Raw genomic sequence first — 26366 nt, 5'->3', positions numbered from 1 at the left:
TGAAAACGTACCTTTAGGGTGCGGCGGTGTCAAAGGTAACGTGAGCGGCAACAGAGCCAAAAAATGGGTTTGTTTTTAAACAAGCAAGATGTCTCTGTTATTACTTACTGTTTTCATCTTGTAAGGTCAAAAGTCTCTTCGGATTTATTTTTTTCCTTCCCAAATCAAGCTGGAATGATTTGAGGAAAACATGGCTTATCGCTTGCTGTGAGAAGTGACGCTGTGCATCAGAGCTTGGTTAAGTGCAGTGCTCTAGAAAACAAAGTAAACGCTGGCTTCTGTACACAGCCTGTGGCACAGTGAATGTAGAAATCTGTGCACAGGTAGTGGTATAAAAATGGGGTAAAGACAAGACTTAACGAGTTTTCTGCACCAGTGAATGAGAACACAGTGTGGACACCCTCCGAAAATCTGAGTCAGCTTCAAATTCCAAGAGCATGACAAGGGAAAAGTTAGGGAATTTTTACTATAAGGCCTCTGTCTACATACAGCTAGTTCACAACTAATATTGACGACTACCTTTAGGAAATGAAAGCCCTCAATCTTTAAAATCAGAGCAACATCTCCAGTTATCTCCCCCCATGGCAATTTATGACCTCGTGGAGCCCTTCTCCGGGCTCTCCAACGAGAGGAATACAATATACTGGGTGTATATATAGCAGTGAAACAGCTGATCTCGGTGGGGCAAGATTACAATTTTTTCCAGCACATGTAACTGTGGGGATTTATATACTCTTTTTTTCGTTTCTTTTTTTTAGTAGTGGTTTTGTGTTTATTTTGGGCAATTATTTATTTATCGTGAAGCTGAAGTGGTTTGTCCATTTTAACAAGCTTGCTCAATGAAACTTTCCTGGGTTTTGAGCTGATGGAAAGCTCAGGTTTAGATGTCAAGCACCTGCAAAATAAATGAAGGACTCTGAGCAGCTCAGCTTGCCCTATGCTATCTTGCAGCTCATGTTGTTCTGGCGATTAGCAGCTTTAATAGCAAATCTCAGGAAATCACCTCAAACAGAGAGGCACAGTCCTTGGCATTCTAATCCCTAATCTCAGTTGGAAATAAAAAGCTCTGAATTCAAAATCCATTAGGGAAGAAATCAGAAGATTTGGTTTCAAGAGTTTCATTTTAGACTTAAAGTGAACCTTTCATGCTTCCCTGTGGTATGAGGAATTTCTTGGCACAAATAGCTTGTTCTAGGGAATAGTACATTTAGCATTTTGACAGGGCACAAAACAGCAGGATCCAGGAATCTTAGTTAAGGTGATATGTGGGAAATTACCTAGCTTAGCAGTAGGATCTGTGGTTATCTGTAGACTTAGGCAGGTGGTAAACCAATTGCTATTTCCTTTAGAATTTGCTGGACTCTGGCATACAAGACAACCACAGAGCTCTGCACCTGAGCCAGACAGACTGCGTGGCTTGTTAGTGTAAACCAAAATGTTCATACAGTTCTGGGACAGTTCTAACAAATCCTAAATAACTTTATTTTAAGTTCAAGCTTTAATTTAGTTGAACTTCATACTCTTTGGATTGCTATTGACTGCTCACAACACAGTATTTTTGTGATTCAGCTTGTGACATACAATTTATTTTATCTGTATTGTCTTCCTTAAGGGAAAATCCACACCAAGAAAGCCTCTATTCTGCAAGGCAAGGGTTCCATTCTAGCCAGGAGCCCAGCCAAGAAAACTTTTGTGGCCTACCACCTAGCTTTTACCAGCCACCTATCCAAAGCCAATTATCACCAACAAAAACCCAGGACAGCCGTGAAACCTCTCCTATGAGTGTCCCTAATCTCCCATCTGTTTCCTCTATGTGCCAACCAACCATGTTTAACTACGAACGTCCAAAACACTTTATCCAATCTAAGAATGTGTGTCAAGGGCAACAGCAGCCTCCAGGACCTGCAGCCTCTACAGAGTCAAGCAGAGAAATCAAACAGTCCTCCATCCTCATACAGCCTCGTAACCCCAGTGGGCAGAAATTCTCCTCCTCGTCATCGCTGAGCTCTTCAATCACGCTCTCCTCGCCTTCCTGTAGTGCCCCTAAGGAATCCACATATCCCATCACACCTGCATCTGCACAGTCTCCTGCTAGCTCATCATCCGAGCAGAGGCTTCAATCCATGCCTAACCAATCCCCCGCAGCATTCCTGTGCTCAGTGCTCCCCTCGCAGCCTGACTATAACAGCCCAGCTCCTTCTCCCATGGAACCTCAGTAAGTATACACAGGCTTCTAACCTCCCTTGCTTCCCTCTGGCCTGGCCTGTCCCGAGCACTGACCATCCCAACCCAGCCCCCCGGTAAAGCACCAGCCTGGCCAAAGCCAGTGGCACAGCTCCCGCTGAATTCTGGTGTTCAAGGCAGGACTCTGCATGAGTCAGGTTAGGAGGCTGAGTGCTTGCCCTTGTGTGGGAGAGATGGGTGTCCACCAGGAATTAAATGGCACAGTGGGCATGTCACAGGCTGCTGTGTGGGTTTTCTGGAGTTGGTTTGAATTGTTTCGTTTGATTTGACAGAAATCTCTTAAGGTTATTCAGAACAGAAAACAGGCACCCATCTCAAATTAACATCTCAAAAAACATGGCTTATGAACGGCGAAGGCAGTAGTATTCCCCACCTATAAACAACTTAGACCTTCATAGTAAGTCTCAGCAATATTTTCAGGTTCCACATCATGGTGTGGCTCTAAACTCACCTACGATACCCTTCTCATTAATCATATATGTGAACAGAAATGCAGCCCCTTGAAAATTTTACCCCTTTAGACCAAAGACTAAATTCGTTCCTGAATATGTATTATATCATTTTGCCTTTGGGCTGCAATCCAAATATCTCCCAAGGTCAGTGAGATCTCAAAGGGAGCTGGGCCTTGCCTTCTCACCAACTTGTATCCCTGCCAATATCAGCTGGAGGTCCTGGGGAAAGTCAGGATAGAATTCGCACAAAGTGAGATATTGGAAAGTTGATAGGGGCAGGGGGTCCTGCTGGATATAAATCCAGGTTTAAGTGTCAGTCTGCATTGAGGAAATCAGAATTCTTCTGTCTGTTTTCTGAATCACAGCACTGAGGGGAGGGGAAAGGTAAGATGGAGTGGGTTAACGGGGGAGTGTTTCCTGAAGTCCTGCAGGAGTGTGGGGGGTTTGGGACGCACCTGGAGTGACTGCTGGGGTTTGTGTTTGTAGTGTGGGGTTGTTTGTTTCCATAGCAAAGGACTTGGGTGCCTCCCTTTGTTTTTCATATAAGCTGCTCTTAAATACAGCAGCTGGTGAGTTGAGGAATTATTTTCCCAATCACACTGCTAATGGGCAAACAGGGACATGAGATGAATTCATCTGCTGGGCAAATTACTAAAGTTATTAAGTTATAACTCGCATTAAGTTATTAAGTCCAAGCAGTGCTGGGTGTATTCCAGAAGTATAACCCTTCTACTCTACTCTAGTCAGCAGAACAAATTCCTAAGCAACAGGAAGAAGAGGATTTGGAATAGAAATAATTTCTGAGCACAAGTGCAGCATAGGAGGCCCAAGTGCAGGTCACGAACCAGGTTAGATGCTGTCAGCACAGAGTGCTGTGACCTCCAGCAGACCTTTGCAGCCCGTTCTGATGGATGCTCCTCTTTTCCTAGCATCTTTCAGAACCAAATGTACTACCCAGCTCCACAAGTGGCTATGGATTACAGGGTCAGGCTGTGAGGGGCCACTGCAGGACGTAGGGATGCGGAAAGAGTGTTGTGGGAGGACACTCAGTGACTTGACTGCACCATGATGCTTCTTCCCCTTAAGGTTTTGATACTCAATTACCCAACTTGGCCTATTCATCTCCCAGATGCTTTGTGGGTTCATTAGAACCACAGTTTTTAGGAGGCAGGCTCTCATTTTCGTGTGCATTCTGTGAAGCTGTAGCAAATAATCCAGCAGGCCTACAGGAATAACTTTGTTTTCTCTTCCTGCACGAGTAGTTACTCACAGCCCATGTATAACAAGCAAGCCAGCATCAACTCTATGCAGAAGACATCAGACCAAGAAATTCGAGGAACAAAAGAGGCCCTCATTCAGGACTTGGAAAAGAAACTCCGATGCAAAGACAGCCTTCTCCAGAACGGCAACCAGGTAAGGGATTGAAGAATGCCCAGTAGTGCAGGCAGGGACGCAGAGACTGCCTCTAGTACCCCAGAGGCTGGAGCCTCCCAACTGAGCTAAAAGCAGGAGGAAATGCAGAAGCAGCACTCCCCAAACACCTTTACTCAGAACCCCAACAGATCCCATGAGAGTTGGATCAGAATATTCTTTCACTGTGAAACAGAAAGGAACATGTTTAGAGCTGTGGAACAAATTTGAACTCTCTTCTGGGGATCCTGCTGCACATCACATCCACAGACAGTTAGAAATCCAAGGAGAATGCCTCAGTTTTCTAGACATGACTACAACCTGGTTTTCAACACTGGGGTTAATAAACCTCTCAAAATCTTTAGAACCTGAGGAAAAATTGGAATATTTGAAAGTTCATTTTAGGGACCACCATGAAATGTGGTAATTTTTTTTTTTTATATGAACAACAATAAATGAAAGAAAATATTTAAGTTTTTATTATAAGGTCTGTCTCCCATAAGAAGGCCTCTTAGTCTCAGTACTTAATTATTTATTCTGCAGAGGGTCACAATGGAATCCCCTTTACCGAGAAATCCAAATCTGGGTCGTAAATTTGCTTACCAGTAGGGAAGCCCATTGCAGACAGCTGGAGCAGGCAGGTTTATAACGTGGGAACCTTTCTTCTGGCTGGAGGCAGACTGGTAAAAGCCCAGTGTTTAAAGTTTCCATCTTCTTTCCCCCGAAGTAGAAAGGATTATTTTCATTATCATCAGTGAGAACAGGTTTGTGTCACATATGTCATTTTAAATACTGATGGGCAAACAAATAGGTCAAATCTGACTTAATATGCCCCTAACAGGAATGTCCTATGTGCTGTAAGAAAGTTTGTCATAGCAAGTCAGCTTTTCTTCCCATAGGAAGCCAGGCTAAAAATAAGGCTTATGCAATCACCACTGTGTCCTCCTCTCCTTGTCCTCCAGCAGCGTCTGAGCCAACTGGCCAATCTCAGCCACACTTGATACACACGTAAGGACCTCAGGGATATTCAGCTCTCACAGGTTTTCCTAAAGGTCTTGTGCTCTCTTCTAAAGAAAAGTCCCACAAGGCTCCCAAGCCTTTCCCCACCCAGTAGTAGATGCATGTATGTCTGTACACTGTAGAGATTCAGTCAGAGCTTATCCTCGTGTCACAAACTCCAGACCTGAGTTAAACTCTGTGGGCAGTGAAGTGTCAGGTGTTCTGGTGCTCAGGGCAGTAACATACTTTTCTAAAGTAACTCAACTGACAGAGCTTGAATTTAACTCTGCTCATTTTGGTCTCTGTGTGCCACATCCAGATTGCAGGAACTTACTGTGTCATGCCTGAAACGTGTCCTTGCCTCTTCTCCAGACAGCTCACAGCATTTCATCCTGCAGATGTGCTGGCATAAACCTCCCCAGTGCTTTCAGGGGTAGTGGTGCTCCCCTCTGGCTGCACCTGCTTCTGGTGTGGCTCTTGCTTTTTTGGGAGCATCCATCATGCCTCTAGCTCCACAGCTGAATGACTTGGGAAGTTTTCCCAGCCCCAACAGAAAGGTACCCTGGGACTCACTCTGGCTTCTGAGGATGATGCCATCAGCTACCCATAAATAATCCCAGCAGAGAAAGAGGAGGAGTGGAAGGCCACAGATGGCATTAGGGAGGCTTTGATGAACAGGCAGTTTAATCTTTTATGCATTTCAGTGCTGTATATATTGAGGCTGACTTCAGTGGGCATCACAGACTGCAAACCCTCTGGGCCACACATGGGGCTTCTGGTCAGCTCCTGCTTCCATTGACAACATCCTGGATTTGTGGCATATAAATGGACTCTTAACAAGCTGATCTGAAATAGTAAATGAACTTCTGACTAGAATTCCTCTCCACTCTGCTTTCAGCGATTGACTTATGAAGAAAGAATGGCTCGCAGGCTGCTTGGACCAGTAAATGCTGCCTCTGTACTGGACTCACAGGGTGAAGACAACATGCAGAATGCACAGGTAACTGGGGACCTGTCTCTAGAGCAAGGATTTCCTGGTGATTGTGCTGTGACCTGCTTGTATGGGCACAGATTGGGTTTATTTGGTACCAGTGCAGGTGAGGAGACGGCTCTCAATGGGAGGGCTCTGCACGGCAGGGGTTTGGGGTTTTTGCAGGGTGATGGCAGAGGGGGGAAATTCAAGCACCATTCCCTTAGTGGGCCTGATCTGTAGGAATGACCTCTCCAGGGAGGAATTACAGCAGCTGCTGCACAGCACAGTACCCACTGTGACAGGCAGGGAGTAGCACCATGAGGGATCCAGGTACCCACTCCCAACAGCCTGAGTGCAGGCTTGGCCAGGACAACAAGATTTACACCTGTCACTGTTCAGAATAAGTGACATTGGCTTCAAGAGGTCATGGCCTTGGGCTGGGATTGGTTGGGTCTTAGCCCTTACAGGGGGTTGCAACCATTAAGAGAATGCAAAGCAGTTATTTCAGCAGTCCACATGCTGATATACAAGAATCTATTACTACTGGCTTTTTCCAAAGTGTTTTAGTTGGAGACTTGCATCATCTGTTGGTTATTCAGGCCAGTTAGAAGCTCTCTTTGGTACTTCTGTGCTCAAAGTTAGTGGAAATATCCATGGTATGGCACTGGGTACCTGTGCAGGGACAGAAACACTCCTCCTGCTGCAGGCAGAAGAGAGCCAGGAGCAGGCACACAGCTGGCAAAGTGCACTCAGAAAAACGCCTCCATGGAACAGACACTAAGATCACAGCAAAGGAGGAATGCACAGTTTGAGCTATTTCTCCCCAACAATCACCTGGCAAGAACAGGAAAGAAGGGAAAATAATGAACATCAGAGAGCAAGGGAAGCCTCATCTTTTGCAGAGATAAGAAAATACTCAGTCAAAACAGAATGACTGACAACTTTTCAGCATGTGTGAAATGCTGCTTTAAAAAAAGCACATTAAAAGCAGAGATTGGCTTATGTTTGGGACATCTTACTCCTAATGTTCAGTCTTATTTCTGAATGATGTAGTCACTGATTCATTCAGCCTCCTGATTCCTCAGGAACTTAACTCAGTCCATGTAACAGGTCATTAGAATCATCAGCAACTTCATCACTACAGCATCATTTCACAGGACAAGGAATAACTGTACAGGACTTATGTAAATGAGCAAGTACAGGCAACTGCCTTTGGACTCCACATTGAACTCAGTGCAGCAAACCCCTCATTCACGTAAATATTTCCCCTGAACTTAAAACTGCCTCTGTGCTTGAAGTTTAAATCCAGGCTTAAAAGTCCCACAGGACTGGGCTGCTGAGCACAGAACCAAACTTTGGAATGGCTCAATGCAAACGCTCCAGAAATTTCCATGCAGCGTTTGCTCTCTCTGACTCCATTGCTAAAACAAGTCGCTGGCACTAAACTCTGTCGCGTTTTCCAAACATCCAAGCTCCTAACAGGAATCAATCCTGGGCACTTTAGCAGATTTAGTCATGTGGTTGCAGAGTTGTCAGCAAGCTTAGTTGGTGCTGTGATCTAGAAAGAAAAGTATTTTCCAGCTCAGCATGTTTCCATCACTGCTGGTACCATATTTAAGTGGGCACAATGGACACTCTGTACTCAGGTCTCAGTTTAGATATTGCCAGGAGTCCTGCTCCTCTCTAACAAAGGTTATGGGCTGGCAGACAGCTTTGTGTGCCAGACAAAGCTGCTGCACCCATCACCTGGGCAGCAATGAAAGGTTCTGCCATGGCAAAGCCTATGGTGAGCATAGAGTGTGTCAGATCCTCATGCAAGTTCCTCTACCTCCTGTCCCAATGACTTCTGAAGTAGATTCATTTTGTTTTTAAGCAGCAGTCAGGATATGAACTTAAAATGGCTTCTCATTCAGTCTACAGATAAATCTAAGTGAACTCACCTCTCCTCTTTCTCTTCCCAAGCACCAGAATGCAGAAAACATCAGGCTGCAGGTTCCTACAACACATGTAAGGTAAAGCATAAACTTGTGCTGTGCTATTCTTCAAGATCTTATTTCAAACATTTCTAGACAATGTTGGTTTAATCTCACTACTTATCACTTTTGCTAAAGTAGTAATTACTTAATTCACTCCCTTTCAACTGAAATGCTACCATTTGTGGATGGGTGATGATGCCTATGATCTTAATCCAGTGAATTCTAAGCATAGCACTAGCGGTTTAAAAACTCCATTCACCTTGGGAAAATATTCTTTGTATTCTAGAAGATTAATTTCTAGTCAAAGAAATATAAATATTGAAATGGATATGAATGATGAAAATGAAACACAGCCTACATTTCTCTTGCCAATTCTTTTGGATATTAGGCCATAATGAAGGTTATGCTTCTGTGTTGAATTGAACAACTTTGAGCAATAGAAGTGGCTGATCAAAAGTTATGACTTACAGCTGAAAAACCATTCAGAACCGGAGTGTTGGATTCCTACACGTGTTTAGGGACTCCAGCTGCAATCAGAGCTTCAATGCCATTTGTGCTATGGTAGCTTTTACACAATTTACGGTTCCTGTCCCCTTTTCAGGAGCAGACCATCCTCAAGAGCTGACGATCGTGGACACGACTCAATCCAGGAAAAGTTCTTTCAGCCACGTTTCACACAAGTGCCTGAAGATGTAGTGATTGAGGAGGGGCGCTTCTGCAGGCTGGACTTCAAAGTAATGCCAACCTCTCCCTTCCAATTCCATTCCCTCTTGGGGTGTGGGGCATGGAGAGAGGTCTCTGCAGTGCCTGTGCACTTCAATAAGCCAGAGCACTAATGGCAGATGGTTCAGGGTCTCCCCAGGCTATGGAAACCAAGAAGTAGGAAATGGCTAAATATTTCAGCATTTTCCCTTGGAAACTGTAAATGGAATTAGCTGCATAAGAGTATGGTTAAAGCTAAATAGTGGTAAATATAGACCACTACAGAATGTCTCTAGACATCCTTGGGAAGAATGAATATTAATGCCCTGCTGAAAAAGTCCTCTTGGCAGGGAACCTTGTGTTTTGCCCAGGGACTCCACTACTTCAGTGGACCCACGTCCAGAGAGGTGTGTGTAGGACTCAACTCCTTTAATGAGCCTTCCTGAGGTAACTGTGCCCTTGCTGGAGCAGACAAGCAAGGAAATGCCCTAAATACAAACAAAACTTGGGAATGGCTTGAAACTTCATGGCAGCTATACCAACCCCGGGTAAGAAAGGACCCTGCTCTCCCTCACATGCAGCTTCACTGCAGAGGGTGTTTGCTGGCTGGGGTTTGGCTTGCATTTTCCTAATGACTTCCACTCTCTTTACATCAGTAAACTCTGGCCAGCCTTAGACATGACCTTTAGCCTTCTTCCTGCAAGTTGCCTAAACTTCTGAGTGCCATGGAGACTCTGGAGCATGCCTGCAGTGATAGCCATGAGAATGAAAGGCTGAACCCACAATGAGCATCTTGGGGCTGATCAAAGCCACCTTACAAGAAGGGAACAGCAGGGAGTTGCAGGAACAGCATCTACTGTCTTGTAGCTAAAGCTTGTCTTTTCCCAGCACTCCATGAGCAAAATCACATTAGTATTCAAAACTAGGCAGCACTTTACAATTTTGCAGTAGAATCATGGTTTGATCACCCATCAGCATCAAACTCCCTGTAGTATTGGAGGGATTTTATTATCTTAAAGGTGTTTAACTCTTCACTGCTCTCCTCTCCCTCACAGGTTAGCGGGCTCCCAACCCCTGATGTGATGTGGTACCAGAATGGAAGGATGGTTCATCAGGATCAGTTCCATAAAATGATAGTGTCAGAAAAGGGATTCCACTCGTTTATTTTTGAAGCAGTCAAATCAGCTGATGCAGGAACATATGAATGTGTGGCTGTCAACCGTGCAGGAGAGGCATCTTTCACAGTAAAAGTGGAAGTGATTGGTAAGGCTGAGAGCACTGATAATTCCCTGGCCACACAGGGAAAGTCTCAGTAATCCAATGCTTTCATCCCTGTGTTTGGGACATAAAACTAATAAGAAGCAGAGGTAGCACTCCATATATTCAGGCTCAAACGATAAAAACCAACTTACCTTTTCCAAGACTATTTTTAATAACTACATCTAGGATGCTATATTTCTTCAAACCACTTCTATCAGGATATTTAGATATAGTGAGATGTCCAGAATTTAAGTTAATTAATGTTATTAATTTTCCAGGTTTGATAACATATGTTATTGACTCTCCTTCTAAAGTGGACTGTGTTTACTACACCCTTATGCTCATGGGAATTGCCTGCAGGCTAAGGAGATGCAGTGAGGAACACGTGTCCTCCCGAATTTAGCATCCTGAAATCTTAAAAAAACAAGCATGATATGAGCATTCCACACTTCCAGTAACTCCTCCTTATCTCTCCTCTTTAATTTAGCAAAAGAACATCACATGCCTCCAACTTTCATCTTCAAGCCACAAAGCAAAAAGGTTTTTGAAGGAGACACAGCCAGACTCGAATGCCAGATCTCTGCCATCCCAACACCTCGGATTTACTGGAAAAGAAACAACGAAATGGTACAATATAATACAGACCGAATAAGGTATCCTACTGAAGAGTCGGCCATTGGTGTGTTAGAAAACAACAACCAGTATTTGTTAAATCAAATGTAAATAGGCTGGTCTCTGAAAGCAGCAAGCTGGAAAGCTGGATTGGCCCCTCGTGTGTGACACAGGGGGCACAGGCCCATGTGCTGGCCAGGCACGGTGCTGAGAGTTTTGTTTCAAGGGCACAGAGGGAGAGCTGTGCCCAGATGCTCTGAATGCCAGCAGCATTAGAGGGCCCATGGAGAAGCACAGCTTTAGGACTGAAATGTGCAGCGTGGGGCTACACACCTGCATGGTGCCAAGGTGTGAATCACTGGTGGCTCTAATACGAATGCAGTGTTTATGTCTGAGCAGTCTGGAGTGCCCTGTAAGAGTTGTTCTGGCGCTTTCTCAGCTCCTCAGCATGTCAACTGACTCTGATTTCTCTCCTTCTCCCTCAAAGCACTTAGACATAAAACACCTTCATTTTTCAGCTTGCTCCATGACAATACTGGAAGGATTTGCCTCCTGATCCATAATGCAAACAAGAAGGATGCTGGCTGGTACACCGTGTCTGCTGTCAACGGGGCAGGGGTGGCCACATGCCACGCCCGGCTAGAAGTCGCGAGTAAGTACCAGCTCCCGTGCCACAGAAAGTGCACTTGTATTCAGAACAGGCCCTCAAGATCAACCTCATGAAGCTCAGCCTGCTGCGAGGATTTATTTCCTAGACAAAAAGTAACTATCCTGGGAAAAGCTCTTTTGTGTAGTAACAGGACACTGTGGTGTGTCCTTTGCACTGTTTAAAGACTACAATTTCCCTGACACCAAGCAAGAGGCTGAATATAAATCTCTGGTGTCTGAGATATGGGTTTGTCTGCTAAATTCTTCCCAAGGGTTTGCTGGTTTATACTGCAGATAAAAAGCAATGGGGTTGCTCTACTGTGGGTTTTTCTACACTCTGGAAAGGCACTGAAAGAGGATTTTTCTCTCTCTTCCAGCACATGCAAATAAGCCACTTCCAGCCCCAAAGCAGTTACGGGTTCGACCAACTTTTAGCAAGTACTTGGCACTTAATGGAAGAGGACTGGATGTGAAACAAGCTTTCTCACCAGAAGGGGAGTTTCAGCGTTTGGCTGAGCAGTCTGGACTGTATGAAAGTGATGAACTTTAACTGGAAATGAAGAGGAAAACCTCACACCTGTAAGAGACAGTTACAACATAGATGCAGTTATCTGGTGATTGCTCTGATTAGCAAAATTCCTACTTACATATTTGTACTTTGACTCTTGCACATTCAGCTGTTCCCGTTTTACCATGTTAGATTTTATTTATATGGTTTGGTGACTATAACCATTGACTGAGTATTGCATTTTAACTAGAAAGCTTAAGAAAGCAGGTTAATTAGTTTTTCAAGTGTGGGTGGGCTTAGTTCCACCTGTGCTTGGTTACATGCTAAGGTAGCTTGGTTTGTACTGCTTCTCTAATATCACTTGTGATGACATCAGAAGTCTGTGCTGTCTGAATACTAAAACCAAATAGATTAGAGTGTTTTTATGAGAATAAATTAGAGGCAAATAAAATTTTAAATAACCAACATCAACTGTGACTCTTCCTTGCTTGATCTGTTAAAAGCAGCTTTTGAAAGTCTGGCATCAGCTGCAGCCTGGGAAAGATGGATTCATACCCACCTAAGCCTTCCCCTTGTCCCCTGCCCTGTCTGCTCCCACTGTCATTTGTCATCTGACATCTGTAAGATATTTAGCATAAACTAAATGCCGACACCCTATTAACACTAAGCCATGCCAGTGAGGCAACGTCAATATTTCTTCTCCTTGCACTCTTGACCCAAAAGCTGCCCTCTATAGTATGAATCATTAAGGCTATCATGTTTTCCCTCCTTTACTCAATGAGTGGTTGCAACTCGTCTTCCTGTTGACTCTCAACAAGCTGTTGATTTGAGTCACCCAAGTGGTTTGTGTGCTGCTGTTCACAGACACCTTGTTCAAAACAGTATTTAAAACCATGGAATATGATTTTGCCAAACTCCAAAAAACAAAAACTGAAGACTTTTCAACTGTACTTACTATGAGAAAATCTGTGGGGGTTGGTCTAACCTGAACTTCTCATCGAGGTGCACAGTCAGCAAACCTCTCAAGCATCTTCCAGAACAGAAAAAATGAGGTCTCAGCTTCACCCTGCACTGCTGTACCATTAAATAACCCCCCAAATCTGAACTGCATAACAATGGCTATTAAACTCCCAACAAAATCCTGCAGCTCTGCCACCACACTTCTCCTCTGGGCTGCCCAAGTGATGAAACACACTGAGATAACTCCCCTGTTGCACACATGAAGATGGAGCTGATCAGAGGCAAACCAGTACCCAGTTTGCCCACAGGTTCCATTGGAAGGTTGGAAAGTCTGCATCATTTCTCTGACAGATGTCTCTATACACAGGTCATGGAATAACTGAGGTGACTCCCACTCTTTACCAGCAATCACGGTATCAGCTGTACCTCACTGAGTACTCACTCCTTACTCCACACATCATCCACCCAAAAATGCCCTTGCAGTGGAAATGGCTCTCAATTCCCAGCAGCACTATTTAGTGACAACTGGAAATGGCAGAGCAAGGTTAGAAGCTGTTGTCACCCTCTAAATTCAGCCTGTGAGCTTCCTCTCCTTGCCCCTTCTCTGCGGTGACATTCAGCGTGGTGAGCACAGACGTGCTTCCTGAGCAAAGTCATGTCCCACCTCTGCCTGGAGCCCTCCTATTTGGCAGCTGATTTCTGGAAGGCAAGGCTTTCCTTGTAAATATGCTTTCTCAGAGAGCAAACAAGCGAAGAAGCTCCCGGTGTTAGTTCAGAGCAATCTCACCTCATGGTTCCCCTAAAACCATGTGCTAAATGCTTTCAGCTCAAGAAAGGCAACCAACTTCTTTGAATGCATTTGGAAAAATTCTGGGTACAAACAATACTGATATTTCTGAATAATCAGCTTAGGAAAACAATATGCCAGCTAATTGCTGCATCATATACTCAATACGAAGCTTGGTCTGGAAAAAGGGTTCAATAAAAAATAATTTCATGGTTTGCAAAGAGATCCCTGTTGGATGGACTCTCCTGGGACAAAAGCTATCACAACACAACATTAAACCTCCCAAACAACAACAGCCATATTTACTACAAGAATTTGCTGTTGGGAGTAGCCCAGGTCCACCATCTGAAAGGAGGCAACAACACTGGATCCGTCTACCTTTATTTCCACACTTTTTTAGCATATTTACAGCAAATATCATCATTGAGCTGAAGACAGGTCTAGCTTCAGTCTAAGGAATCAATCTGAGCAAGTCATCCTGCCTGAGCACAGAAATGTTTCTGACAATGCCACGATGCTACAGCCATTAACAGCTATGAGTGCAATTAGCTGAGCTTTTCTCTTGTTTGCATTGAGATAAACCATGGATTTGGTTTTGTGCCAACATCAAAGATGGGTATTTGGCATGGGAAATCCATAGCAGAGAGACAGGAAGAACAGGAAACAGAGAGCCCAGCTGAGCAGAAGAACATGTTAGTGTTCCTATCCCCTCTGTCATCTCTGGAGAAATCTGTTGTAGGAGGCCTGAATTTAAATCACATATTTATAAGTTGGAATCAGGGAAAAATACTCTGGAAACTCTCTGCTTCACACACTTCATTTAGCACTGACTTAATACAATGAGAGACCACGTGAACATGCCTAAGTAACAATGAACTATGTAAACCAGGGATATTTCATTTAAGGTAATGAAATAAGGTTTTAAAGTAATAAACTGCCTGGCCTGTGTAGGGTGAAATCCAGATTTGTAAGCAATTGCTGTTTTGTGAAGGTACTGAGCAACTAAATAAAGGGACTGGGAATGTCTTAAGGCTGTGTGTCTCATGAATGCTTCATGTAGAGAAAAGTATTATTTCAAGGTCTGTCTTAAGTGATCAGTTTAGCATGCCGAAGAACACAAGAGCTAACAAAGATTATAAAATAAAAGTTCAGGCTTATGTCAGTTTGGGTTCCATAAGCTGAGCTGCTTTGTTTTCCCATTTCTGAGAGATGGAAAAACACCCTCAGCCTTCTCATTATCCCCATGGAACTGGGATATATGGACTGGTACAGCAGTGGAGGATATATCTTCACCTAAATCAAAGCAGGAGAGGGTGGAGAAGTTGGTGTTCCTCAGGAAGAACAGCTGGGTCTCTAGAAGAACCAGAGCTGCATTAATCATACCTGCATTTGTATTTCGCAGCCATAAATGTATATGTATTTCTCAAGATACTATGCTGATGTGAGCCTCCTCTGGGTAATCAGGTGAGCTCTTACATTTACTGTGCGTGAAATCCAATTTACCGAGGCAAGGTGCTTCCATAAAGACACAAGGAAAGGCTGGGCACCACAGGCATGTGCAGCCACTTTTCCTCAGGTAGCAGCTGGAAAGACAGCAATTCCTTAAGAATGCAGAAATACAGTTAGTTCAGGGAGCAGACCCAGATCCATCCTTCCCATTTTTTGGCAGTAGTTGGTGTCTGGTCTGTACACTGGTTGCTGCTGGCTGTTGGAAAAGATTTCTTAGCCTTTTGCAAGGTCAAAGACTGCAATATTAGTCTTTGTTATTAGAAATATTAGAAAATTAAGGCCTGAGATGATTCAGAGGATTAAGCAGCCCGCAGCCTTTCCCTGACACCGAGGGTGCTCTCAGCTCCCCACACACCTCCCACGTGAGGTCCGTCAGATTGGTCACATCTCGTGATTGATTCCTGTGCCCTTGCCAAGTCACATGTTGCCTCTCTGTCATTGCATCCATAATCCAGGAAGCTGCAAAGACAGTAAAACTGAGAAAGAAATGTTTCAGAAGTGCCTGGAACTGGCTCCATTTGCTGCTCTGGCAGTGAGTTACCCCTTGACTTTCACCTCTGTGTTTGCCAGCCTAGGCCAGCACTGGCTAAAGAGGCAACAAGGCAGAAGAGACCCAATCTGTGCCTGGTTAGACTCAGTCTAACCTGTCCTACCCTGAAGAGGCTGCACAGACCAGCCCCCAGCACACAAACCCCTTTCTGGCCTTGCTGTGGCTCTGTGTCCTCCCTACCCATTACCCACCCTGTTTGTTTTAGCCTTAATCCTAGCAGAGCAGGGAAGGGCTGGAGCACAGCAGAGCTAACACAGTAAAACTGGAATGTGTGTGGCCTGTGACACAGCACAAGCCCAGAATTGCCACAGCACAAATACAAAAGGTTTGGCCAGTAAAGGCTCATATATACAGCTTATGAAAAAGCATCCAAAAAAGCTCTGTTTTTTCAAATCTAACCAAGGGCCTTTTGAAGTCAATCCAGTATTTCCTGTGCAGAATGACAGCCTGAAGAGAGGGCAGGGAGCTGAACTGGAGTCTCACTGGCTTCTGCTTTCATTCAGGAGCCATCCTTACCCTTGCCTCCAACATCTACTGCCCTGCGGAAATGTCCCTGCTAAAGGAAGAGCTGCTGTCTGATGCCCATGTAAATCCAGATTTCTATTTCCTTGCATTCTGGTAAGTCCTTCAGCACAACACGTTGTAAACATGTTGCCAACATCTTCTTTCCTTGGGTAAAAATATTGGCTCATATTTCCTTTCTCTGTACTCAGGAATCGCAGTGTTCCTGAGCACAGCAGAAATGTTCACTTTCATCTTTTCATGGGTGAGATGCAAAGGTGGAGCTAAAAGGGAGAACTCTGTTTATAAGATTCCAGAGGAGTTTAAAATTACCTCCCCCTCATGAACATGGGTCACACAAATTCCAAGCTCATCTAAAAAAGATTTTGCACGTGGGCAGCTCTCTCCATTGAAGCAGCTGGGAAATCACCACAGGCAAAGAGCCTCCATAAACTCAGCCTTTTCCTAGACCCAGTGTTAGCCAGGTATGACCTGCAGAGACAGCCTGGCAGTAAGAGAGGAAGGCAGTCATAGTTTTGTAGCCAAAAGCTATGAAAAAAGTAGCTACGGCAGGAGAAGGCAAAGTGTTCTGAATTTGATTCAGGACTGCCTTCATGACAGGACACGTAATTTAATAGCATTTTTATTTGCAAATACATCTGCTATCTCTGGACAGAGAGTGCAAACTTCTCCAAAATTAGGGACTACCTTTGCTCCTAACCAAGTGCTCCAGGGCCAAACCAATGGAGACAGTGCTAAGAAAAAGGTAGGCTTTATTCTTTCCTATAATCTTAGAAACTGCTAGTTGCATTTTGGAAGTTGAAGAATACAAAAGGAGTCACAGTTGCCCCCACTGTGACTTACAAAAGCTATTTCTCCACAGGCTACTATTTTTAACATCATAGGAGTAGCAAAATCTAGACCTATAAAGAAAGAAAAATCACTTTTTTTGCCCATAAAATCAAATGAAATCTTGTTCATGCCAGGCCATACACTGCAACAGCAGAGTCGGCAGCAGGGCGAGACTAGCAAGTTTTAGCAATTGTATAAAGTTGTGAGCTGGACATTTGCCCAAATGTTAAACAGAACCAGATGTATGGAAAACCATCAAGTTTCACAGCAATCTATTGGGTCACAGGCTGCATCTACAGCAAGAAGAAATATTACTGAAAGTTCCCTTTGCTTTGCTAAAAGGTTTCCAGCAGTCTTTGTTCCAGTTCCATAGCTGGAGTAAGTCTGTGCAAGTACTTCTACAACAGATTTTTTTAAAAATCACTTCTACAAGAAGAGAGGGAAAAACCCCCAAGCTGGCTGTAAACATTACTGGACAACAATCCCTGCCATCTCTCTCCACTCTGAAAAGAAATGTGTATTTCTATGTCCTGTCTTTTTGGAAGGGCCAGAAGGAAATTTTGCTTTCAGCCAGATGTGAAACATTTTTCCCCACAAATCGCCTGTATCTTTTCCTGCAGGAGCGATTGTGTTACTTGTGTCCCACTCTGCCATGCTGGCATTGTTTGTGACTTTTTTTTTTTTTAAATCCCTCTGGTGTTGAATTTGGAGTTATCAAAGCTACAGGAATGGAAGGAACCTCACTGAGGGTATCCAACCACTGAGGACAGATTCTCATTCACAGCTCAGAGCGACATCTCCACTGCAGCATTCCGGCAGTGTAGGGGAGACTGTTCCTGCAGATGCTGTTCCCATCCCCAGGCAGCTGCAGTCCTTGCTGAAACCTCACCGACTGACAACCTGAGAGACAGAAGAACTGCACAAAGTCAGTGATTTTAAGATATTTTAAGTGCTTTTATACTGGCTGACAACAGCTGCCCTCAGGGAGGGAAGAATTTAGTAGAGCTGCAGGAAAGAGGGCACAGTAAAATGTCTGAGCTCAGCTGGTAACAGACTGTCCACACAGTTTAATTAAAACCAAAGTCCTCCTCCACCCTTTTTATTTTCTATTTCTGAGCAAGAGCAGCAGGACTGTCAATAAATGTATAAACAAAAACTGCTTCTGGGTACTTTCTCTGAACCTTTCAGGTGCTGTTCTGAGAAGAACTGCCCAGCTCTGCTGGAGCTCTGGGCAGGCACCTCTACAAATGCCTGGATGACATCAACTCCTCTGCCTTATTTCGGGCTGCTCTGAGTCTCAGCTCCGTGACCAAGGAAGCAGATCCCGAGCCCGGGCAGCATCCCGGACCTGCTCCCCCACATCCGCCCTCCCTTCTCCCGACTCTTGCTCCGCTCATGCATCAGCTGCCGAGGTTAATGCTCATGTCTCAACAGTTCCTATCCCAGGCATCTGTTACCTTCCGAGAAAAAGGAGTAAAGTTAAGCTTTCAGGAAAAACACCAAATCTTTTTTCCTTGGCTCAGGCGCTCACAGCTGGTGGCACCAGAGGGCGCTTCGCTTCACCCTTGCACCAGCCGGAATTCCAGGAACATCCCTTTTATTCCTCAATTCCTTTCTACCCGTAGCCCCAGAGACAAGTTATGCGCAGGCCAGAAGCTGTGCACTCCTAGGCAGTCACTGCTGTTTGCTCATCGCTAGGACTCAGCTGCAGGAGGAGATAAAACACGTGTCCGGGCGCCATCCGGACATGCCACGGGAAAACCCGGGGCCAGCACCAGGATGCAGCACCCGCTGCACCCCCCGTCCCTGTCCCAGGCAAGTTCTGCTCCTGCACATCTCGGTGCCTGCTTTACACACGGCCCCCGGCCCCCAGAATCTTAGAAAAATCCTACAAGGAATTGTATTTTAAAGTCGATGTCCTGCATTATCACGCTACTACACGGGCTCCATTCTCCCTGTGTCTAATCCCAGTGTGGAGGAGCAGGGTCACGGAGAAGGGAGCAGAGGCATTCAAAGGGTCCCAGGAGGAGACCTCCAGCCCAACAGCTCAGACAGGGAGCACAGGGTGCCCCCTGCCAGGGGCCACTGGTTTTGTATTTTGGTCTCCTGGGCAAACCAAGCCATCTGCTCTCTTCTAAAGGGACCAGTTCCAAAAATGAAACCCCTCTTCCCTTCCCCTCCAAAGGGATCTTGCTGCCAGGCAGTACCCCAGGACACTTGTCCCAGAACACATAGGTCACTGATGATCCGTTTATCCTGATTACTCAATAGCCTGACTGCAGGAAAGCAGGTGTGTAGCACCTTTGGCATCTCCAACCTTTCCTCCTCCTGGCAGCCCTCTCATGCAGAGCCTCAAAACCTTTGGACACAGTTCCTCTTCCAGAACTTCCCAAAAGAGCTTTCAAGCACTCCTCAACCCCACCCCCCTCCTCTGGGGTACAGGACACCCTCTCCACACCCTGCCTGGCTTTTTCCTGCAAGCTCTGTACCCTGCAGTGACACAATGGCTCAGGCAAATCTGTTTGAAGAGGAAAAGCTTGGAATACTCTAGACTTGTGTTGTCTCAGAACTGGTTCTTCAGTAATAGAAGATTTTCCTAATATAACTGAGCTTTTTGCACCCTCAAAAGCATGCTTCTCCTCCATTTTGACTAATAGTGTTCAACACAGTTATTTTCCTCATTAAAATCTTAGTTCAATGCACATGGATTTGCAGCAGTTCCCACTAAACCACTCTTTGAGGGCTTTTTCTTATTAGCATCCTGATCACAGCAAGCTTCATTGAATAAATAATGTAACTAAGGAAAAATGGTGGATTGTAGAACACATCTGTAGGAACTTTGGTTCATTTTTTAGGCCAATGTTTTAAGAATTTCTTTCCCCCTGTTTTCAGAGAAAGGCCATGTGATCAGAGGGAAAGTTACTCTGTCTCAACCCAAAGAACATGCCCAAGGCTGCCTTCCATCTCCTCTCCCTCCCTTGCTCCCTCAGCTTCCTGGTTTCTTGCTCCCATTTACCTGCACCGCGACACATCCACAGGCAGAGTCTTGACCTTCAGGAGTTCTTCCTCCCCTGCCACACCTGAGGCTGAAGAGAGGTGGATTTTCACAGAATACAACACAAGAGTCAGCTTGAAAGACCTTGATCACTTTTTCTATGAACTCACAACAGCATACTATGAAATAAAGTCTGTTTGGTTCAGGGGAAAAGCATCCTCTGGTGTGTGGAGCAGAGTGTGCAAGAGCAGTGTTTCCTGGCCGCAAACACAGCAGTAACTGCTGCAGCACTGATCCCAGGGATGAGATCCTCATGGATACAGAGACACAAGCAGTGTGCTCACTGAGGGTGCATTCACGGGCAGTGAATGAATTATCCCAGTCGTGGCTCCCTGCCCCATCTACTCCCGACCTGGTGCTGCTGTTGGGGCAGGAAGGAGCCAGTCTCCCAGTCTGCTCATGCATCACTGCCAGCAGGAACTGAAGCCCAGCCAGCACCACGATCCAAGCTGTCAGTCCAGGAGCTGCTGGGGCCCCTCTCCCGCTGCCCCTGCCAGAGGCACAGCCAGCACAGGCAGAACAAGGCTCCAGGGGATGCAGTTTCACCTGAGCCACCACCAAAGCAGACTGTGGAATTCAGACCCACCTCACCAACACCCTGGAGCTACAAACAAGAGCAGCAAAGGACTCAGCACTTGTTTTTAAGACATGGCAGTGGTGGAGAAAGCATGATGAGAAACAAAAGATGTAAGACAATAAAGGTTAAGGTACTTTTATTATAAAAGTCTATACAATGAGCACCAGACATAGCAATGCAATTATATCTGGTTTAGTTATATATATTCCATATCTATATATCCATATGGATATATAGGTTTTGCTTTTACCAAAGTAAAACTGTTATATCACAAAATGCCTAGTTCTACCATTTATTTATTGCTCAACAAGGATGGCACAAAACACACTCAGCATAACTGTTGCCATGCTTATCTACTATACTGAATAAACAGCCAAACACTGCATAACAAACACAAAGCAGCTGTTAATTCTGAATTGGAACCAGTCTGATCACTCACTCACTTATAAAAATATTGGAATCATATAGATTTAAGCATTATAAAGGAGGAATATATTATTTAAAACATTTAAATAGTGCATATTGACATTTTGCATGTGGTATATAAAACACAAACATTCATGTACAACACTATACAGTACACATTAGTTTCAACGTTTGGATACACCCGTGTCTGCAGACTGATAGAAAAGGAACTGAAGTGTACATTGCACAATGGAACTGAATAAAATTGATAAATGGTCTCAAGACTAGTTTAACCTCATAATTCTCTAAGGTCCCAGATCACTTTGCAGTTAAAAAAAAAAGAAGAGAAAAGGCATATCACCAGTGCTCAATAGTTTTAGTGCTTTTTTTTTTCTGAATTCCAAAATTACGTGCCTACAAGCAGAGTTAAACAAACCAAGAAATATTCTACAGTACACAAATGAAATCTGAGCACTAAAAATCCTACTTGCAACCTATTTCATATGCTTCATGACAGAACAGCAAGTCTCTGAGGTTACGTGTGAGCCATTTCTTGCATCGTGAGAAAATTCATTTTTGGTCTTTCATAAAGCAGTGAATCATTGCTTTGTTGACATTAGCCAGTCATAAAAACATGCAGTGAGAGTAAGTGCATGCAAAACATGGCCACAATCAAACTGATACACTAAAATTAAAAAAAAAACAAGAAAGCACCAGCTGAAATTAACATTTTGATTTTGTCAGATCAGAAACAGCTGCGGATGGCTGCTGCAGAGCAAAGCTAGTCCCTAAATCATCATTCAGCACAGCAGATGTGATACTCAAAACATTATTTAGTTTCAACTCTGAAGCTAAATCATGCAAGGCCCATAAACTGTTTTGCTTACATCGTAAGAGTTAGATAATGTATTTTTATTCTCCAACTGTAAAACAAAACCGTGATAAACGACAGTAATCTTTCCACTCCAAACCGACGTTTCTCCCTGTGGTGCGTGTTAACTACACTGATTTTAGCCCTTGACACCGTACTCAATTCAGGTACAGAGGGATTTTAACTGTCCTAAGCCAGCTCCTTTCTGTGGAGCCACGCAAGTCTGAGCGCCATCAGATTTCCCAAAGACCAAAGTGTTCACTGTGCTCCTCAAATCTTCCGAAAGCGGAGATGCCGTATCCAATTCAGCCCAAACACTACGTCACCACTGGCTGATAAACAACAACCGAAAAAGGGATCAAATGAACAACAATGACATGAGTCCTGCAGGCAGCATGTGATTGAACTTTTCAGTTTTCCATGGTTTAAAAGCCACTAAGAAAAGGTCACTTTCTGGTTTGTCCACTGTCATCTTTATCAAGGAGGAAACGTGACCGCTAATGAGCAAAATCCATAGACGTTAATTATTACTGTGTATAGGTGCAATTTAGAATATCAAAAATCAAAGTTGTTCCACAGCAGTCCTTTGAAAGGAATTACAGTCTGTTAAGTGTTCCAGGAATTAAGAGCTGTACCCTTAATTTGCTGACATTTTTTTCCCCATAATAAAAAAATAGGCAAGAGGAGTAGTTCAGTGGAGCATTACAATATTAATAATTTCTTCAACAATGCAAAAGGTTGGTAATAACAAAAGTCTCAAAGTTCTTGAATGCTAAAGAAAAAAAAAGTTAGGGTTGTTTTGGAACAGGATGGATGCATCTGGAATACAAAACTTTGATGGAAACTGTGTTTGCTAAAGTTGGATAGAGCAGTCTCAAACTCAGAAACCATATTTGCTCCCTAGACAGGACCTACTTACCCTTCAAGCATGTCCTAGTGGCACCACAGTAAAGTGCACAAACTGGATTCTTTCAACAGTGCATGACACATGAACACAAGCACCCAATAAGTACAGGGGTAGTATATGGAAACAGCATGTTACTCAACAGGTTGGAGGAATATAATTTAAATGGATTTTGAAGAATCTTGTTTGCTGATAAGAACTTCTAACAGCCTCAGTTTGGCTTTGATTTTCTTGTATTCCCTGTACTCATCCAGCATTGGTACACGATCTTCTTTCTGTACATTCCTGTAAAAACAAGAACATCAAAATCTCAACTAAATCCTCCATCCTGCAGCAAGCCAAAAACAGACGAAGCTACAGGCAGTTATTTTAGGGCAGATGAAAACATTATTGGCAGCTTGTTCACCAATAACAGACACAACATTATATTTTAGTTTATTGTTGTTAAAATTACCATCACCTAAAAAACTGAATTGAAACCCAGCAGCTTTTACTTAGCACAACTACTGCAGCATTGTGTAGTAATCATTGCCCTAAGCTCTCCTGGGAATTTTACTAACAGGATATGAAGAGTTTCATTTCAGATCCTGTGTACACATTACAGAAAAAGACAAATTTAAGTCAACCTATGTTTTTTACTGTATGTAGATTGACCCACAAACTGGCAGCAGAGTATTATTCTTACTGGACAATAATAGATTAATCTATTAATATAATTAACCTCATTATTTGCCACTGAAGTCAAAAGGAGTTCTGTCCCAAATTCAGTACGTGCAAGATGAAGCCACGTTACTGGAATTTGTGTGACCAGTGGTCCAGAAGTTGGTGGCTCAGGAGCAATACAGGAGAAAGCACAGTCAAGTGAGAGCATTTGCCAGTCAAGAAAGTGACCTCTTAGGAGTGTTGTTAGTTTTGTTCATGAGGTGAGACACCTCAAAAATACAATAAGCAGCAATTCAAACAAATTCAAATAAGAAGCTTAAAAGAACTAAACAATAATGAGAAGAATAAAAATTATAAAACCCTTTACTGGTAAAGCAAATATCCACTGCCAGAACTGACCTACTGGAACAAGGGGCAAATGGGCAAATTTCCCTGTCCTGTGTTACAGAACAGGGATCATATGGGGTTTTTTAAATAAAAAAAAATCATACTTTATAGTAAGTATTTTTAAATGCTCTTTTTTTAAAATGTAACTGTTAAAAATACACAAAGTTATCTCCCTCAGGAGATTATTCACAGCAGATCAAAACAGATCAGATTCCGGCTGACAACATTCAAAATCAGCAAATATACTTGGCTACATAATGAGGCTGCAGCCCAGCATCTGGTTTTGTGCTGAACAAACCTTCCATTCTGCTGATAAAACTCCTCTTCAAATTCTCGTAATGTCTTACGTAGCTTCTTTTTCTCAGCTCTGGCTTTCCACAGTTGCTCCAATAATTCAGGCCTAAAAATTTCAAGTGAAAGAAAAATACTGTTGGTCATACAATAGAATTTAAATTCCTCAGAAACAACTGAGCTAGCTGCACTAATAATTTATTTGTCTGGCTCATAAGGAACATGCTATTTGAAAGTGAAATATTGAGAACAAACTAGCAGTTAATAAAGGGGTATAAATTTTCTGCTGTCTACACAGCTCAAATAAGGCTGAAGAAGGTTTAGAAGATACTAAATAATTCACTGAGAACAAAAAGATCTTAGTCAGACATGTCAGAGCAAAGAACACTCATTCAATCCAAACATTTCCTGAACATGTCACTCCCTTCCACCCAACATCATAGATTTAGTATCATGACTCTAAGTACAATAATTACAACTACTGTAATTAAATTATCCACTTAATTGTCCATACATAGAAGCAGCTCGGGTGCTGGAAAGCCTCAGGTCCCGGGTGAGTTTCTCTTGACCATCTTCAATATCAGACTCTGAGTTTTCAACTGGGCTTAGAACGGGCTGTGTTTGGGCAGCAGTTTTTAAGATTTCATTTAGGTCTGTAGACAAACCATCACTTTCCTCCTCTTCTTCCTGAAAGTGAAAACAGAAATTCAAAACAAATGTGATGGATTTCAGTTCCTTATTACAAGTGCTGGAAAGTATTTTTTTAATTGCACTGTACCTACCTTAATTTCTTCAAAAAAATGGGCAGTTTCACCTTCAATAATGGGCTGTAACATCTGCCCCCGCCTCTTGGTTGATGGTGATCCCTGCAAAAATGGAAGTTTGTTTCAAAATGTACAGTAAGACATCAAGTGCTGTTTGAAGTCAGAATTATGTTGAAGTCACCCAGTATTTCCTCTTTGAGATGAATGAAAGGCTGCAAACATACTTACAGAGTACAAATAAAATAACCATATAACTCAAAAGATTCAGATATCCAAGGTATCCTTGGCACAGAAGTAAATGTTGTAGTTTATAATTTATTTTAAAATACTCCTTTTCAGACTTGTAATAAAAATGATTTGCTCTCTCCATGTTTTGTAGAAGATTCATGAAGTGCAATGATAGCTCTGCATTTGGTAGTTACTCTTACTCCTCCCAAACCAAACCACAGTTACAGAGGCAGAGCTGGTTATCTCCTGCCAGGTTCTTTTTCCAGATCACTCTGAAGCCCCACAGTTGGAAGTGTGAAATCAGAGCTATCTATTGCCACCTCAGAGTCAAAATCCTTTGAACTCCAGCCTAAAGCAGGTGTCCCTGTGCTGTCCAGGTGCCTGTTGCACACATGCCATAATGTCCTGCTCATCCCTTATCCCCAGACAGCAGAAGCAATTCCAACAGATGGTCTCTGGACAAGAGAAAGGTGAAACACAAAAGCCACACAGACAATGACCTGTCAAAGACTTTAGTTCATGAAAGGTAAATAGTCGTCTGCTTCTCTGGACACTTCCACACAGGCTTCAGTGCATGTCATTAGTGTACCAGGACACAGTAAGAGATATCTCATGGAATCAATTGTCACATAAACCAAAAAATCCATTCTTGAAATACCTGGCACTGAACACAGCCTACCTAGAAGCTACCACTGAACAACCCTTGGTAACAAGAGAGAGGTCTTCATCTCTTCTATAGGTTTCAAAAGCAAAGACCTGTGAAAAACATTTTACAGGTATTGCCTACAGCACAGATTAGGAATCGTGTTACTGACATCTCTCCTGAATTTAAAATCCTTCTGGTGGGCTATCACCGATCCCTTTATTTCACAGCCAAAAAACCAGAATGACCATGGTACAGTCCTAAGGCTACCAAGAATGTAAAACCCATCTCAGCTGAAGAGTCAGATTTTTGGGGGGAGAGATGGGATAAAGCTCAACCAGTCAATGGCACTACCAAAAAACTGTGACTCACCAGTCACAGAGAAACACATCAGTGTCTAAGAGCAACCTGTATTTAAGATAGAGTTCAAAAAGGGATTCTGATATAAAAGCCCTTAAACTTAAATATGACTGTGATGCAAATCATGTTCTTCTTTAAAAGTAGCCACCAAAAAAAATGTATGTGCAAGAAAGGCAAAATCTTGACCTGGTCCCTTTATCTCAATGTACTCCAGCCTAGAGGGGAGAGCTAAGAACTGTCAGTGACAACGTAAACAGCAGGTTAAGTTCGTGCTG

General features: G+C 43.5%; 2 protein-coding genes across 6 annotated transcripts in view; one reads left to right on the top strand and one right to left on the bottom strand.

Annotated features, from left to right (window-relative positions):
• The first annotated feature begins 1585 nt into the window (after window positions 1-1585).
• On the top strand, window positions 1586-12255 carry MYOT (myotilin). Its single transcript, XM_017732956.1, has 9 exons — window positions 1586-2215; window positions 3959-4109; window positions 6004-6105; window positions 8041-8090; window positions 8656-8788; window positions 9812-10019; window positions 10504-10669; window positions 11147-11280; window positions 11654-12255. Exons 1-9 carry the CDS (start codon window positions 1779-1781, stop codon window positions 11824-11826), a joined length of 1554 nt encoding a protein of 517 aa, XP_017588445.1. The 5' UTR covers window positions 1586-1778; the 3' UTR covers window positions 11827-12255.
• An 8431-nt stretch (window positions 12256-20686) lies between these two features.
• The window catches only part of FAM13B (family with sequence similarity 13 member B), a 41639-nt gene continuing 35959 nt past the window's right edge, over window positions 20687-26366 (bottom strand). For all 5 annotated transcript variants that reach the window (XM_017732950.1, XM_017732953.1, XM_017732952.1 and 2 more), the window contains 4 exons: window positions 24879-24962; window positions 24611-24783; window positions 24104-24205; window positions 20687-23040 (listed from right to left, as the gene is read on the bottom strand). In XM_017732950.1, the coding sequence (XP_017588439.1) occupies window positions 22917-23040; window positions 24104-24205; window positions 24611-24783; window positions 24879-24962 (483 nt within the window). In that variant the 3' untranslated portion in view covers window positions 20687-22916. The remainder of the gene's footprint in view (window positions 23041-24103; window positions 24206-24610; window positions 24784-24878; window positions 24963-26366) is intronic.

Source organism: Corvus brachyrhynchos, unplaced genomic scaffold (assembly GCF_000691975.1).
Source record: "Corvus brachyrhynchos isolate BGI_N302 unplaced genomic scaffold, ASM69197v1 scaffold54, whole genome shotgun sequence".
Taxonomy (NCBI): Eukaryota; Metazoa; Chordata; class Aves; order Passeriformes; family Corvidae; genus Corvus; species Corvus brachyrhynchos.
This window is presented reverse-complemented; position numbering and strand designations above follow the sequence as displayed.

Bases quoted from the DNA above. Each gene is read 5' to 3' on its own strand.
- MYOT (XM_017732956.1), top strand. From the start codon at position 1,779: ATGAGTGTCCCTAATCTCCCATCTGTTTCCTCTATGTGCCAACCAACC. The intron at 6,106-8,040 runs GTAACTGGGGAC...TCTCTTCCCAAG, and splicing joins ACAACATGCAGAATGCACAG to CACCAGAATGCAGAAAACAT. The intron at 11,281-11,653 runs GTAAGTACCAGC...TCTCTCTTCCAG, and splicing joins CGCCCGGCTAGAAGTCGCGA to CACATGCAAATAAGCCACTT.